We start from the raw sequence: 17,110 nt of genomic DNA, 5'->3' as shown, positions 1-17,110 counted from the left end.
GATAAATTAAGAGTTTGGGATTAATTATACATTACTATATATAAAATAGATAAACAACAAGGACCTACTGTATAAGCACAGGGAACTATATTCCATACCTATAATAGAAAAGAATCTGAAAAAGAATATATATATGTATGTATATATATATAACTGAATCAATTTGTTGTACTCCAGAAACTAACACAACATTGTAAAACAACTATATTTCAATTAAAAAAAAAAAAGTAAATCCAGGAAATTGCTAGAAGAAATATGCAAAATAAAGGGATTAAAAAAGAGTATGCTAACGTCATAAAATTAGTTAGGCAGTGTTTCCTCTTTTTCTGTTCTTGTGGGGAGTTTGTGTAGTATCGAAACTCTCTCTTCCTTAAACTTGTTTCTTAGAATCTGCTGTGATAGAGTTACCATGTTTTTCTGGATCTTTCCAATGTATACATGTCATTAAACTTTTGTTTGATGTTCTCTTGTGTAAAAATAAGGAAAAAAGTGATAATTGAGGGAAAGTATTTTATTGATAATTCATTATGTATAATGTTTATAGAATTTCTACTTTTATTGATGAGTTACTTTTAAATGTTTTTTTTAAATTCCCAAATATATGAAGGTTTTTATAGTTACTATTTAACTACTAATTTCTAATTTATTTGCATTGTGGAACCAAAGAGTGTAGTTGTATAATATCACTCCGTTGAACTCTCTTGAATAATTACTTTTTAATAGGAAAAATCCTAAATATTATGTTTTAAGAAGTAAAAACACCCCCACAAGATATTTATTAATTATAAATGGGAAAAATTGTAAATTTACAGTGGAGAAACTGGCAGACATCACCTTATCCAAGTGATCAAAGTTAGCATCATCCGTAATGGGATAAATCAATATCATGGGTCTTCTGATATAATGCACTGAGAAGGACAAAAAGCACTTCTATAGGGGCTTCCCCGGTGGCGCAGTGGTTGGGGGTCTGCCTGCTGATGCAGGGGACACGGGTTCATGCCCTGGTCCGGGAAGATCCCACATGCCGCGGAGTGGCTGGGCCCGTGAGCCATGGCTACTGAGCTTGCGCGTCCGGAGCCTGTGCTCCGCAACGGGAGAGGCCACAGCAGCGAGAGGCCCGCGTACCGCAAAAAAAAAAAAAAAAAAAAAAAAAAAAAAGCACTTCTATAACCTTTGCATAACCTGAATTGAGAGACATCCTCCACAATAACAGACCTAAACTCTTCAATAGTGGCAAGGTCATCAAAGGCAAAGACTGGGGAACTGTTCCAGACTAAAGGTTAAGAAACATGAAAACTAGGGACTTCCCTGGTGGTCCATAGGTAAAGAATCCACTTTCCAATGCAGAGAACTAGGGTTTGATCCCTGGTCGGGGAACTAAGATCCCACATGCTGCGGGGCAACTAAGCCCATGCGCCACAACGAAGAGCATGAGCACTGCAATGAAGATCCCACGTGTCACAACTAAGACCCGACACGGCCAAAAATAAATAAATAAATTAAAAGAATGGTTATTAAAAAAAACATGAAAACTAAATGTAATGTGTGATCCTAGATTGAATCCTAGACCAGAATTGTTTTTCTTTTGCTGTAAAGACATTTATGGCACAATTGATAAAAGTCAAATAAGGTCTATAGATTAGATCGGAGTACTATATCAGTGTTAATTTCCTGATTTTGATTATTGTGCTGTGAATGTCCTTATTTTTATGAAACACCCCTGAAGTACTGGCAGTAAAGGAGTATCATGTCTGCAACTTACTTTCAAATGTTTCAGTGGAAAAAATGGCAGTAGAAGGAGGCACGGAGACAAGGAGGAAAAAAGCCATCAGGATAATCTGTGGCCAAAGGACTCTGGACACAGTGATATCTAATTTTAAATATTTGCCTTTCACCGTAAGCAAACCTTTACTATGTTTTGCTAAAATTAGGGCCTGATGTTTCCTGTAACTTGGGAGATGAAGGGAGAGACATTTTTCTTCTTGGGATACAGAGGAGCATGGAGGGGGCAGAGCTTGGAAGAGCTGTCATGTCAATCAAGGAGGTAACCCCCAGAGGTCTTGGAACAGCAGTCCAGAGCAAAAAGTGAGAGGAGAGGACCAGAAGAGATCTGTGGTGCATGGAAGCATGTCTGGCACTCTCAGAAATCTTAATGCACGGAAAGTAGATAAAAGACCAAACTTTCTGTATTTACACATAATGAGAGCTGACAATATCAGGTGGGCATCAAAAATCTCAGTGACACGGATAGCTGGAGAACCTAGGGACATTCAGATTGCAAATGGATAATTTTCTCTGCTAAAAAGTAAAAGAAATTGAACAAAACACTTTGACCCTCCCTCCCTTCCCCTTGTATTGAATATAGAGGAAAGAAAAAGAGCAAAAACAGGTACTGTAGAATTTTTGGTTATATAGATTCTCCAGCGTATAAAGACAACTGCATCCTGGTCTTTAAAACTACATGAGGGCTTCCCTGGTGGTGCAGTGGTTGAGAGTCCGCCTGCCGATGCAGGGGACACGGGTTCATGCCCTGGTCCGGGAAGATCCCACATGCCGCGGAGTGGCTGGGCCCGTGAGCCATGGCCGCTGAGCCTGCGCGTCCGGAGCCTGTGCTCTGCAACAGGAGAGGCCACAACAGTGAGAGGCCCGCGTACTGCAAAAAAAAAAACAAACAAAAAAAACTACATGGGGGGCTTCCCTGGTGGCGCAGTGGTTGAGAGTCCGCCTGCCGATGCAGGGGACACGGGTTCGTGCCCCGGTCTGGGAAGATCCCACATGCCGCGGAGCGGCTGTGCCCGTGAGCCATGGCCGCTGAGCCTGCGCGTCTGGAGCCTGTGCTCCGCAACGGGAGAGGCCACAACAGTGAGAGGCCCGCGTACCGCAAAAAAAAAAAAAAAAAAAAACTACATGAAATACATTGTACGTGTGATTGATGCCATGAACATCAGAATAGATCAGAAGTACACTTGGAGATCATTGCAGCTTTATACATAAGAGAATAAAAGGAGGTTGTAGGAAGGTGGGGTGTGGTAGACATGGGGAATGCACCACCCAGATCTCCCTTCAAGGGAGGTTTCCTGCCCAGATTTGGAGAGGGCAGTCGGCAGACCAGCCTCTAAATGTCAGCTCCTTCAAGGCCCGCCTCAGCTGCAATGAGCTGCATTGCTTGGGGTCACAAACCACTCCCAGACTCACAATCTACAACTGACAACTGGAAAATGAGTTATGGACAATATAAAGTCTCAAACATTCAGCTCAGTGCAGGACATCTCTGTTGGGAAAAATTCACTGCACAGCATCCTGCCTGGTTGGCTAAGGTTTGTTGAGGGCTGCATCCCAGTTCAACTGCTTTTCTCTGCCCAATTCTGCTTCCTCCCATTCTATTCAGGGTGCTGCTCTGTCATAAACATCTTGCACCTTAAACCACAGCTCAGCATCTGCTTCTAGAGAACTCAACCTGCAACATGATGTGAGAGGATATAGCAGACTCTGTAGACCTAATAAAGATACGTAGTGTGGCAGACATAAGTTGATATATGAACAAAGGTATTTCACTACCTAGGATGAGTAAGAGGGAGAAAGAGGGGCCGATGGTTTAGCATGAAAGGAGATGAGGGTAAAGTTGGCATGTGTTTGGATGTTGGTTCTGATGCTTTTGCAGAAACCTCAAGTTGACAATGGCTTAAAGAAATTAGAAGTGTATTTCTCATAAAGAAGTAAAAAATGATGTGTTATTCCTCTGAGAAGTCAACAAAGTCCAAGACCCCTTCCATTTTGTTGCTCTGCCTTACTTGACATGCTTCATATGTTAAGCAACATAGGCCAGGTCATGGTGCAGGAACAAACCATCCGCAAATCTCAGTGGCTTACAACAAACATTTGCTTTCTCACTTACACTGCAGGTCTGCTGGGGGTTCACTCTGGCTCTGCTCCACATCCTTCTCATGTGGGGATGCAGGCTGCCAGAAGAACCCTATCTGAGACATCACCAGTCTTGTGGCAGAAGAAGACAAGAGCAAGGAGAAACTACATGATGGTCTTAGAGCTTTTGCTCAGAGTAGCACACGTCACTTCTCACATCTAATTGGCCAAAGCAAATCAAATGGCCAAGTTTGATTTCAACGGGGCAGTAAGTGTAATCCTAATCCAAGGAGGGACAGACAATATTTCGGAAAAGACTACAATACATCACAAATATTTGCTCACAAAGATTCACTTCTCTTCCTTTCATATTCAAGATATACCTCCACCCCTAAAGAAAACAACTCAAAAATTCCATCCCAGTGGGATGTCCCATGATAGAGTAAGTTCTGGTATTGTGATAGTCTTCATATTAGGTCTGGAGAGGACTGTTTTTGGAGATTTAAGTTATCTACCCTCCCCCGCCCCCAACACAACACATACACACTATACAATGTGAAACAGTAAGTGGATAACCTCAGTAAATCCTCCCATTCAGACAGGGGAAGAATGGGAGGCACAGGATAGTCACTGATCCGTAAAAATTCTGAAATTCGTCTGGTCAGGCAGACATTGACTTGGACTTCTGACCTGGGGAGGAGAGTGTACTTTGATCAGTTTTGCTCCCAGTAAGTGGTTCCCCTTGTCCACTACTCCCCAAGGTTCTTGGTTTCACCCTCAGAGAGTTCCTCCTTTTGCATCATCTTCTTCTGCCACATTTAAAGAGGAAACTGGGAACCATTCTCTCCCTGCATGCTGAGCAGCTTCCTCAACATACCACCTGTCCCTAGAATGATGGGGGCCCAAGGTTTATTTCAAGTCTCAGGAAGTCACAGTTTTTGGCTTTTTAGTCAATAACTTTCTGGCAATTTAACTTTCTCGAAAACACTTTTTGTTAGTGTTGTTTGAATCTATTTGGTTCCAGTTAACTCCATGTGTCAATACCTAGAATTCTTTTTGAAATATACTTCTCTCTTTAGATTTAATTCCATGTACCTTGAACTTAGCAGGCTTCCATAGGAGACCCATGTATTCAAGCTCTTTTCTCTGAGCCATTTTGTCCACTGAAATAATTTATTCACTGTCAACTTAATTGATTCAGAGATTTCACCCTTGGGTTTAATAGCCACTTCATTAACTGCATCTTTGCCAACAGGCTGAGTTTGAATCTCACTTCTTTGTTGAATCTAAAAAACAAATGAACAAACGAAACAGACTCACAGATACAGAGAGCAAACTGGTGGTTGCCTGAGGGGAGAGAGGTTGGGGTTTGGCAAAATAGGTAAAGGGGATTAAGAGGTACAAACTTCCATTTAAAGAATGAATAAATCCTAGGGACGTAATGTACAGCATAGGGAATATAGTCAAGAATATTGTAATAACTTCGTATGGTGATGATGGTAACTAGACTTATTGTCTTAATCATTTCAAAATGTATAAAAATATCAAATCACTACATTGTACACCTGAAACTAATATACTTTGTATGCTAATTAAAACAATTAAAGTTAAATTAAAATTTTAAAAATATTTAAAGCGTTACACCAGGAAATGGAAAAAAATTCTGGATAGTTTATGTAGATTTCCTTGTTTCAAGGAGGTGTATCTTCAATCTCCATCCTTTGAGTGTGGGTTGCACTTACTGACATGAAGAGTGGGGAAAAGTAACTTTACAGTGGAGAAACCTAGCAAGCACTACCTCAGTCAGGTGACCAAAGTTAACATCATCAGTGATAAGTCACACTGAGAGCCTATGTCCTTGATATGATGTGATGAGAATGACTCTTAGCCCCTGTGGCCTTCCTCTCAAAAACCCATAACTCCAGTCCAATTACGAGAAAAACATCAGCAAACCCAAATTGAGGGGCATTGTACAAAATGCCTGACTAGTACTCATCAAAACTGTCAGGGTCACCAGAAACAAAGTCTGAGAACTGTCACAGAACAAAGGAAGCTAAGGAGACATGACTACTGAATGTAATGTGGTATCTTGGATGAGATCCTGGAACAACAAAAAAAGGACATTAGGGAAAAACTAAGAAACCCAAATAAAGTGTGGAGTTTAATTAACAGTAGTGTCCCTTTTTAATAAATATTTATTTATTTTTTTAAATTAATTTTTGGCTGCGTTGGGTCTTCGTTGCTGCACGCGGGCTTTCTCTAGTTGTGGTGAGCGGGGGCTCCTCTTTGTTGCGGTGCCCGGGCTTCTCATTGCGGTGGCTTCTCTTGTTGCAGAGCATGGGCTCTAGGTGCACGGGCTTCAGCCATTGCAGCATGAGGGCTCAGTAGTTGTGGCATGTGGGCTCAGTAGTTGTGGCTCGCAGGCTGTAGAGCACAGGCTCCGTAGTCGTGGCACACAGGCTTAGTTGCTCCATAGCATGTGGGGTCTTCCTGGAGCAGGGATTGAACCCATGTCCCCTGCACTGGCAGGCGAATTCTTAACCGCGGCGCCACCAGGGAAGTCCCAACAGTAGTGTCCTAAGGTTGGTTCCTTAGCTGTGACAAATGAACCATAGATAAGATGCTAACAAAACGAGAAAGTGAGTGAGGGGTATACGGAAGCTTTCTGTACCAACATTGTAACTTTCCTGTAAGTCTAAAACAAAATTTAAATTTAAAAATTAAAAAACATTTTGTTTTATTTTTACAATGGCTGGGTAGATTTTCAGATCTTAGTGAAGTTAGGTCCCAAATGGTTAGAGCCAGATTGCAGATAGGCAGGTACCCCCAGCAAAACCCAACTAGAGGTTAATCTTGCTTAACCTTTTGCTGGCTCATATTTGACCCTCTCATGGAGTCACTGGCCTCAGTGCTCCCTTCTCCCAAAATTTAATCATTTATTTTACAGCACCATTTTTTTTCTGTTTAATGAGACACAAACTCTCAAATTTTTACCTAAAACAGAAATGCAGCAGATATACAAGGTAAAGCTTTCCTCATTCGTATGGAAGAAGGCGGCATCAATAATCCTCTTCAGTCTAAAGAGAAACTCATGAGTATTTATATTTTTTTAAAATATTATAGTTTTAAAATATTATTACTAGGGCGATAAATAAATCATTAAGTGACACAACCAGTCAGAATTAGACTTTTATTTTCATTTATTTTTTTCAGAGACATCAGTGGTTAATGAATGGGGGAGCTTACATGTCTGAAGCAAGGTCCTGGAGAGACACCCCACTGTGGTGGCAGTCTTCACTCCCGGAGGAGGGGTGGGGAGCTGGGGGAGGGTGGGAGGAGGGAGATTGCCAGTTATAGGGGAACTGACGTTGGGTGGGCTCATTAGTTAGCAAGGAAACCAGTAGAGGGGCAAGCCCCTCACTGCCCCTTTGATAAGAACAATTACTAGCTGGGGCTTGGGACAAGTACGCAGAAAGGTCAGTCATGTGAGTAGGGTGTAGGTGAAGCTGGCACTGGTTGGGCAGGGGATGTACAGAGAGCAAGAGAGCAGCCATCTTGAGTGGCCTGACCATACACTCTACCCCTACTAACCCTGCACGACCCTTACCATCTTGGTCCGCCCCTCTTCCATGATATCCCTGGGGTCAAGTATATAGGGGGCGCTGCAACCAGATGCCACAAATACAATACAGACAGGTCACCCCTGGTTTTCACAAACCCAGAGCCATCCCTATGGGGAGGGGAAGGCCCGGCTTTAAAAGAAACATTCTGGTGGCCTAGCCAGGAGTCAGTAGGCACAGTACAGATCTGTCACCCCATGTTATGTTGAGTGCCATTAGGGGTGGACCCATTAGGTCTTTCCAAACAAAAAACAATTAATCCCACTAGTTGGACTTGTGTGTTCAGAAGCCAGCCTGTTCCATTCCACACAGCATAGCCCAGAGGGGCTCATGGGCAGTCAATTGTACATTAACATATGCTGACAGGGGTCCTTCTGATGTATTGGCATATGGGATGTCTTTTCCCCACTAGCCACAGTAGCCGGGTTGATTTTTCATGGAAGTCCAGAGGAGGATGGCAAGAGCATCTCACTGTGGACCCAGCAGTTAGACTTATTTCACAGTGAGGCCAGTGTTGCTGCTCAGTCCTCGAATAGATTTCCTCCACTCAGGCTAGGGATGAAATGTAAGACATCTAACAGGCACAACACAGGGGAGATCATGACAATTAAGCAAAATACAAGCCGTAACTGCATTCAGAGATAATACCACACCTGCCTGTGGTTTTTGTCCTGGTCTGCAATACAGTTCAGAAAACTCGAGTGTTCAGTAATACAAGAGCATGTCCAAATTCATGTATACAATGGCCGCCTAGCTTCACCTTGGTTGTCTGAACCTCAGCTACTCCATCTTGACTTTCAAATGCATTCCCTTCCTCAGTGGACAAAGCAGATGTACAATGCATGTCTGAAAGGCCAAAAAACAGGCTGCTCTGGTCAGTAAAATTTAAGTTCAACCATGTATAAGCCTTCTGACTTCCCCATACCTCAATATGTGCAGATTTTTCCATCATTTCCCCTTTTGATTGCAAATCTTTCAATAGAAAGCATTGATGATCAAAATATCCATCCCTCAATGCTGGGGTGCTGACTCCTACCCCAGGTTCAGAACGTGTCCCTCGGTGCTAGTCCTCCTTTATATTCGCCAAGCCATTCATGTTGGGGGAAAACTAATCAGACCTCGTGAACAGGCTCAGAGGTACGTTAATCGGGAAACACTTTATAGGTCATATATTTTATCACTTACACCCAATTGTCACACAAGCATTATACATGTGCTTTTAGTAGCAGAGTTAAAGCAAGCAGTGTCACACTTCATGAGTAGTTATACTCTGTGACAATTTCACTAGATAATTTTCCTTCCATCCAGAACATCAGGACAAAAGTATGGCTAATACAATAACTTTTATAAATACAGACCTCAATTAACAGAACTAGAATTTAACATCCACTGAAACATAACATTGTTCTCTCTAAATCTGCCCTCATCTCCAGCAAACACAGCCAATCAAAACTAATTTGTTTGCAAAATAAGTGTGGTCAATTGACCACATAGCCTCCTCCAAACTGGCTGAGGGTGAACTCCTCTCAGACTGAATTCCCAAAAGTCCTCTCAAAGCCAGCAAAGCATGCCAAAGGTCTGCTATCAGACGCTGCCTTGGTGGATTTCTCTGTCTCCAAGATACTGAGATTCCTGCACATGCCAGGAAACACTCTTTCCCATTCACTTTGTAAGGCTGCTCCGAACCCAAAAGTCCCCAGTTTCTGGAGGGACCAGGCAGAGAGAGAAAAGAAAAATGCTTGAATTTTACCCACAGGTGTAGTTTACCAAATTGCTATAAATCATAACCAACTTGAGGGGAAGGGCTTCCCCATATCCGCAAAACACAGATCAAAACCAGTAACATTCCAGACAAAACCCATAAACATTATTACCATACTCACCAGTTCACTCAGTAACCAATCCTTCTGTTAACTTTTTATGAAGCCGTTAGGTCTTCCATTAGCATTCTTTAAGTTTTTACCCAGTTCAGCAGTATGATCTGAAATTTATCAAAGACCTGTTATGGTCGAAAAGTCCTTCCTATGAATCTTCTTTTTTTTTTTAACATCTTTATTGGAGTATAATTGCTTTACAATGGTATGAATCTTCTTGAAGATGAAGCATTTTTGCCAAAACATTAGAGTACAACAATAACTGTCTACAAATGAAAAAAGACTTAAAAGGCACAGTTAAACACCTAATCACAATGTAATCAATAAAGAAACTTGGTTACAGGAATTATGACTGATTATAACCTTAACCCTTGAAAACCTTAATCTCTGGCAAAAACCAAGAAGCAAGTATTTGTGCACTTCCTGATTGGAAAACTTAATGCTTGACTCTTCCTCTCCTAAGCAGGCAAAGTTAGATTAACTTAGACTCGCCCAGCAATTAATATTTTATCCTATTTGAAATGACCCATGAATTCTCTTCCTTCAACTTTATTTTCAAGTTACCAAAATCTAGAGAGACTACTTTAAATAGACATTCCCAAAACATAATTATTTCTATAGAGTTTACCTAAAAGCTATTTTTTCTCCTTTACTCTTAGAGATCACATAAGATTAAAGTTCCAGAGAGCCCACGTAGATCATTTATATCTCAAAGGCACAAGAGAAATACCAATTCCTTCTAGAAAGATAGCTTAGCTCATTTGATACAATATGCTCATTTGATACAATAGCAGAGCCATTGGAGGCCATTATTCTCCAGATCTCTTGGGAGCCCCCATTCAGTAAGGACAGCCACCTCAGGATCACCCCTGCAACTTTCGGGCCCCACACGCTGGTGGACGGCCTCCGCAACTTTGCATTCCCCATCCTGGATTTTCCGACATCTTGGCGCTCATGGGAGTTTCCTCAGTCTTCTGGCTGGCTCCACTAATTATTGGGCTGCACCCTGCAGGCCTACAATGCCTGCGCTTGTCCAGCTTCAAGACTGAAGAAAGAGCCCAGGGTCAGCAACAGACACATCAATGGTTTAATGGATGTGGAAGCTTACACGTCTGAAGCAAGGTCCTGGAGCAACACCCCACCCCTGTGCGGTGGACGGCGGCAGGACATGGTGGCAGTCTTCACTCCAGAATTAGACTTCTAAAGAATTACTTTCACAGACATTTCAACTCAAGTCCAGGGATTTTACAAAACCAATTTATCAGAGACAACATTTACAAGGATAACTGTTTGGTACAGAGTTGTATCTGATCTAATGTAGTCAGAAAGAAAGAACTTTTTTTCCCCTTATTTTGCTGATATATTTTATTTTGCTGAAGTTAGAAGAGCCTATGGTTTCAAGGCAAGAGGCTGGAATTCCATGAGTAAACACAGATAGGAGAAACACAGGCAGAAAAATTCACAACTTGCAATATGGAGGAAATCAGTAGACTAGGATTACTAATATGTGGAATATTAGTCATGTAATGTTTAAATTTCCATTTGTTATACAAATATTTTATTGTTATTTTTTAGATTAGAAACCTTCTTTAAATGTTTTGTATAAACAGAAAAATAAGTCATTGTATTAGCATTATTAAGTGATAACACTGATGTGTTTTAGTTCAAAGAATAATTCTGTGGCTATATTAGTCTGCTCAGGCTGCAATAACAAAATACTACAGACTGGGTGGCTTAAACACAGAAATTTATTTCCCATAGTTCTAGATGCTGGGAAGTCCAAAATCATGGTGTCAGTAGGATTAGTTTCATTCTGAGGCTTCTTCTCTTGGCTTGGAGGTAGCCACCATCTCTCTCTGTGCTCACATGACCTTTTGTTTATGTGTGCACAGAGAGAGGGACAGAGAGAGCTCTTGGGTGTCTCTTCTCATAAGGACTCTAATCCTATGAGATCAAGACCCCATCCTATGACTTCATTTAGCTGTAACTACTTCCTTACAAATCTACAAAAAACAGCCACACTAAACGTTAGGGCTTTAACCTATGAATTTCAGGGGGACAGAAACATTCAGTCCATAACAGTAGCCCACCAAAATATAAAAGTAAAGGGGAAAAATACAAGTTCAAGAATGTACTTGACTTAAAATTTAAGTTGATATGTTATAGAACAATACGTAGAGCTGAGTTGAGAAGTTGATCTGTAAAGGCTGTATCTTTCCTAGCTCTGTTTACTTAATGACCTGTGTGTATCTTTAGAACCAGATTTTGGTTTCTAATGCTATCTCTCACTGAAAGCCAGAGAAAACGGCTTTATTTTTGTTTTCTAATGGCCTACAATTTCTCAGTAAAGTGACAATTAATGCTTACTATCACAATTAAAGCTTGATCTGGGTTATTCTGAGGGCAAAAAAAAAAATGGAGATTACAGTTTTAAAGGAGTAAATAATTTTATCAGTGCTCTCTGTTCTGTCAAAATTATTAAGGCCCACTTGGTCACAGTTTGAATTATCTTGGGAATCTCCCAAGTCCTGGATCAATATAGCAAAGAGAAATGTCAAGAATTCAGGAACCAAAAATTCTGCTTCTGGTATGGCCAAGGTAGTTTCTACCAGGCCACCCTTCTGCAGATAAATATAAACCCTGGACAAATTTTAAAAAACAAAAAATTGCACTGTGGAGGTCCAGACTTAGAAGAAAGAATGGCCACAGGATGAGTGTATGGTTTTTATGGTTTTTAACCGCAGGGTGGGTCATAGTCTGTGCTGTGCAGGGTGGTTAAATCTCCTTCAGAAAACCACTATTATTCTGGGTGGAAGAATTGGGGACAGAGTTTGGGACAATAGCTGCTGAAAGGAGGTAGGGGAGGAATCCCTGAAAGGAGAGAGCCAGAGAGGGAAAGTTCCAAATTCTGTGTGTCAGCTCTGCCCAAATCTCTAGCTGACCTATGAACAGAAAAGAGAAGTTTCTCCCAATACCAAGCGGATTGTCACCTATGGACATTTACATAGTAATTGCTTCATCTTGTTTTGGTTTGGAATTCTTCCTAAGCGTCACGGTGCCACAGAATATGTAGCTGTTGATTTGCTCTGGATGCCAGACAGACAAGACTGCTGTGTAAGATAGCTGGCTCAACTGTCTTTGGTTGGATCCCAAACACGATGCTCCTTTCCAGGCCAGAGAATCTTCGGACACTGTCCAACACAATATCATCACCTGACATGTTACTCGCATTGGTGAAGTGCACTACCTTTATCTTCCTCATTGCTCTCAAGAGCTCCGGCTTGTAACACTCCACATCTCTTGTGGTGCTAACAAGCACAGCAATGTCCTTGGGAGAATAGCCCCTTTCAAAGAGAAGCTTGCAAGTGTCTGCCACATGTGTCGCTATTTTATTCAGAGTCAAGTTTTCCTTAATATTTAAGGTTCCCTGAACAACCTGAGCCCATTCAGCTTCAAGAAGCATCTGCAGGGACCCAAGGGGGATGTTAGGTGGAGGATTTTTTCTGACCTCCTGCAATACATGTTTTAAGTATTCGGCTATTTGATATGCATTGCAGACCACTCTGGTGAGCTCTTTCCTTGGATACTGGGCTGAGAGAGCAGGGAGGCCGCTGCACTCCATGTGGTTGGTCTGAAAGTAGTCTAGAAAGATCCAGAGAATTCCTGGGCAATCCTTGTCTCTCTGAGTGATGGTTTTCGCTTTGCCATACCAGTCCCCATCTTCACTGCGGAAATTCTGAGCTTCATCGATGATGATGTGTTGAATCTTTTTAAAGTCATATTTCATGTAGGTTTTCCGGGTCACTGCATGGCAGACTTTTTTGTCACTGTAAAAATTAAAAAGACACATTCAGGTTTTCTCTGAGTCAATAAAGGAGGAAAATTACTCTATCATACTCCTATGAACACGATACTCTTGTCACAGATCATTTTACCATCTTACTCTCAAGGAACGAGGTGATTCATGGACTTCCCTGGTGGCACAGTGGTTAAGAATCCACCTGCCAATACAGGGGACACGGGTTCGATCCCTGGTCAGGAAGATCCCACATGCCACGGAGCAACTAAGCGTGTGCGCCACAACTACTAAGCCCGCGCGCTGCAACTACTGAAGCCTGGGCACCCTAGAGCCTGAGCGCCGCAACAAGAGAAGCCACAGCAAGGAGAAGCCCGAGCACCTCAACAAAGAGTAGCCCCCACTGGCCACAACTAGAGAAAGCCTGTGTGCAGCAATGAAGACCCAGTGCAGCCAAAAATTAATTAATTAATTAATTGGAAAAAAATTGAAAATAATAATTTTAAAAAGGAACAAGGTGATTTGGAGGGAATTTAGACTGAACCTCATTTGCTGACAATAAGATCTAACTGCTTGGGACTTCCCTGGCCGCCCAGTGGTTAGGACTGGGTGCTTTCTCTGCCGTGGTCCTGGGTTTAATCCCCATAAGCCATGGGGCGCAGCCAAAAAAAAAAAAAAGAAGATCCAACTGCTTACCTGATAAATTTCCTCAGAGGCTTGTTCTCACAAATGTAGAGAATTTCATTTGCCTCACAGTGAAACATATTCCTGTCCTGATCTTCTCCATGATCTTCATGGCCATGATTGTCTTCCCTGAGCCAGGTAAGCCATGGATAAACAACTCTTTGTTCTTGTGGAGGTTTTTTGAGAAGATCTCATACTGCTTGGCTGTGAGCAGATTTAAAACCTCACAGCCAAGCTGGTCACTCAAGAAAGATCTGAAGCCAAGCAAGACAATCACAAGGGACTGCAACAAAGCTTCCATTTGCTGAGTGTTTGCAATGTAATAGGACCTGGGGTAATCAATCAGGGATGCTGCACTCACTGAGGACTCCGCATTGCTCTTAGGACTCAGGTGGAGGACCTTGGTAATGACACACACATTTCCAGAGTAGCCCCCCATGTTCACCAGCTTCTGCTTCAGAGTGAAGGTGGTGCTGGTGCAATAGGACTGCTCATCTGCATCCTGCTCCCTGAGAATGGTGTAGAGAATGGGGGGACTGTTCCATGCTATCAGCAGAGCATCACAGATGACTGCTTGCTTCTCTTTCAAGTTCAGGTCCACAGCCCAGCTTCTAGAAAGGATTAAAATTCCCTGGGAGAATGGATATATTTGCATATTTATTAATTCCTCCAAACCTTCATTCTGTGAACACAGCTCCTTCCAGAGGGATTTGGGAGTACATTGCAGACATCTTGGTAGCACTAGATATGGAAAGAATTATAAATTTAGTGGCAAAAATCACATTTATTTTAATGATTAATTGTAATTAATCAAAATCACTATACTTACACTTAATTATAATTAATTTTATTAATTATGATGTTACTTATTTTTGTATACATTCTTTTGCCAGTATTACTATATTACAGTGAAGGAAAAGAAGCCTTGAAAAGTCTGACACACTTCATCTAAGCCTATGTGCTTATTACGTTTATGACCGTGGAAAATTCCTTAGCCTCCCTAAGACTCTGTTCCCTCATCTGTAAAACAAACAAAAATCCACATGTACAAAAATAGCACATCTCTTATGGTGAGGAATAAATGAAATAGCATAAAGGTATCTGCTCATTGTAGCTGCTTGAGAAATGTTAGTTCTCTTTCCCTTCCTACTCTTAAAGCACCTGAATCTCAAAATGTCCCTTAACAGTCCCCATTGATGGAGGTAGGAAGAGCCCTCCCAGGAAGAAGGTGCTCATTAAATATCTGTGGAGAAGATGGAGCTATGAAAACTTTACTAGGAGGGACCTCTGTGCAGCCCTCCACTGGGAGATCCTAAGATTAGTCTCTGAGATAACTCTCCTTAAGCATCACTCACTTACAGATCTATGTAATAATGCATCTATCACAAGAGTCTACCCCTTGTCATGAAGGAGCAAGGAACAATGTTGTGACATGAGAATAAACTTGCGCTGTAGGGTTTTAAACTTATGTCAATGATCATTTGTTCCAAAGGGAGGGGGAAAATGCAGAGATTGTTGTCATCCTATTGTGGTGGTGTCAGATCACATACCAGAATCTGGATCTGTAGGGTTAATTTCCAGTGAAATTACCCATATTTCATTGGTAGTTGTTTATTGTTGCTTGTGGTGGTGCTCTCTCACTTGTACCAGGTGTTTGCACAACTTGATTTTGCCTGCAACCTGGATAATGGTGAGTAGGAGATGGACTCCATTATGGGACACATCCAGATTTTGGAGATGTTAAAAGGCTGGGGGAAACATGCATCTTGGGATGGATGGAATAGGGTAATATAAGGATATGTTTAAAATGCAGCTTTAGAAAACAAAGGAAGTATAAAATAAGAAAAGTATAAAATAAGAAAACACATCATTTGTACCAGGGAGTTTGCACACATCTATGGTTCTCACAATTCTGCAAGGCAGATATACTTACTGTTCTCTTTTTTTTTTTTTTTTTTTTTTTGTGGTACTCGGGCCTCTCCCGTTGTGGAGTACAGGCTCCGGACGCGCAGGCTCAGCGGCCATGGCTCACGGGCCCCGCCGCTGCACGGCATGTGGGATCTGCCCGGACCGGGGCACGAACCCGCGTCCCCTGCATCGGCAGGCGGACGCTCAACCACTGCGCCACCAGGGAAGCCCTGTTCTTTTTTTCATATGAGTAAATGGGAACTCAAACCGGTCAAGTGCCTTGCCCATGGTCACACCACTGGGAAATGGCAGAGCCAGAGTCTGGACCCAGTGCTGTCTCAGACACCAGACCCTCTGTTGTCTCTACTGTGGCCTTGCAAGCCACACAGACTACCCATGCCTGCTAAATGGACAATGTCACTAAAGCATTTTATGTCCATAGCAAATATGTTTTGCCTCATTGTCAAATAGGTCTTATTTTTCTTTAATTATATAATAGGACATGCTTCCTAAGGAAATTATGTGAAGACAAGAAGTGTCCCTTTCATTTCTTGGATATTCCACATGGCACTTAATCAATTATAGGGGCCAGACTAGGTGTCAATAAATGTCCACCACTCCACGTGCACCAGAGTAGTTACCACTCTCCATGTGACTTGGGGCCTCTGTGCCTTTGTGTAGGTGTGCCCTGAGACTTGAATGCCCTCTTCTACTTTTGTCACCTGATAAATTCCTCTCATTTCTTCTAGAACTCCCAAGTTTGTTCTCTCCTCAGAGTTCCCACAGAACTTTGTATCCATACTAGGCACTGATCTCTTCATGGATCTAGGAAAATCTTTTTTTGTGTGTGTGTATGTGGTTTTTTAAAAAGTATTTTATATTGGAGTATAGTTGATTAACAATGTTGTGTTAGTTTCAGGTGTATGGCAAAGTGATTCAGTTATACCTGTACATGTATCTATTCTTTTTCAAAATCTTTTCCCATTTAAGTTACAGCATATTGAGCAGAGTTCCCTGTGCTATACAGTAGGTGATCTAGGGAAATCTTTAAAAACAGAGCACTGAAGTGTCCAGACTGATGGTTTTCCAACTACAGGAAATCAGGTGAGGGCTTCTAACAGTCTAGGACATCAGGATGAAGGTCGCTGGGGGTTGGTTGAATCTGATCTACTATTCTAACCCCTGACTTTCTCTAGAACCCATCACTCCAGGTATAGACAAAATTTCTTTTTCGGTCATTGCATTTTTTTCAAAAGAAAGATTTACAGTGTTTAATCTGAAGCTAAACTATTGTCAATCAATAGTAATAGTTAATGTAATGAGGACATCCCTATTCTTAGTATTTGGAGTCCAGTTGCAAAACCCAA

General features: G+C 41.7%; 1 protein-coding gene across 1 annotated transcript in view; it reads right to left on the bottom strand.

The window, feature by feature from the left end:
• LOC116746151 (schlafen family member 12-like) overlaps window positions 1-13,953 on the bottom strand; it is a 40,312-nt gene extending 26,359 nt beyond the window's left edge. The window contains 2 exon segments of the mRNA XM_032617458.1: window positions 13,848-13,924; window positions 13,927-13,953. Of these exon segments, the coding sequence (XP_032473349.1) occupies window positions 13,848-13,924; window positions 13,927-13,953 (104 nt within the window).
• Window positions 13,954-17,110: the final 3,157 nt, after the last annotated feature.

Source organism: Phocoena sinus, chromosome 20, assembly GCF_008692025.1.
Source record: "Phocoena sinus isolate mPhoSin1 chromosome 20, mPhoSin1.pri, whole genome shotgun sequence".
Lineage (NCBI taxonomy): Eukaryota > Metazoa > Chordata > Mammalia > Artiodactyla > Phocoenidae > Phocoena > Phocoena sinus.
The sequence above is the reverse complement of the archived record's forward strand: the minus strand, read 5'-3'. Positions and strand labels throughout refer to the sequence as shown.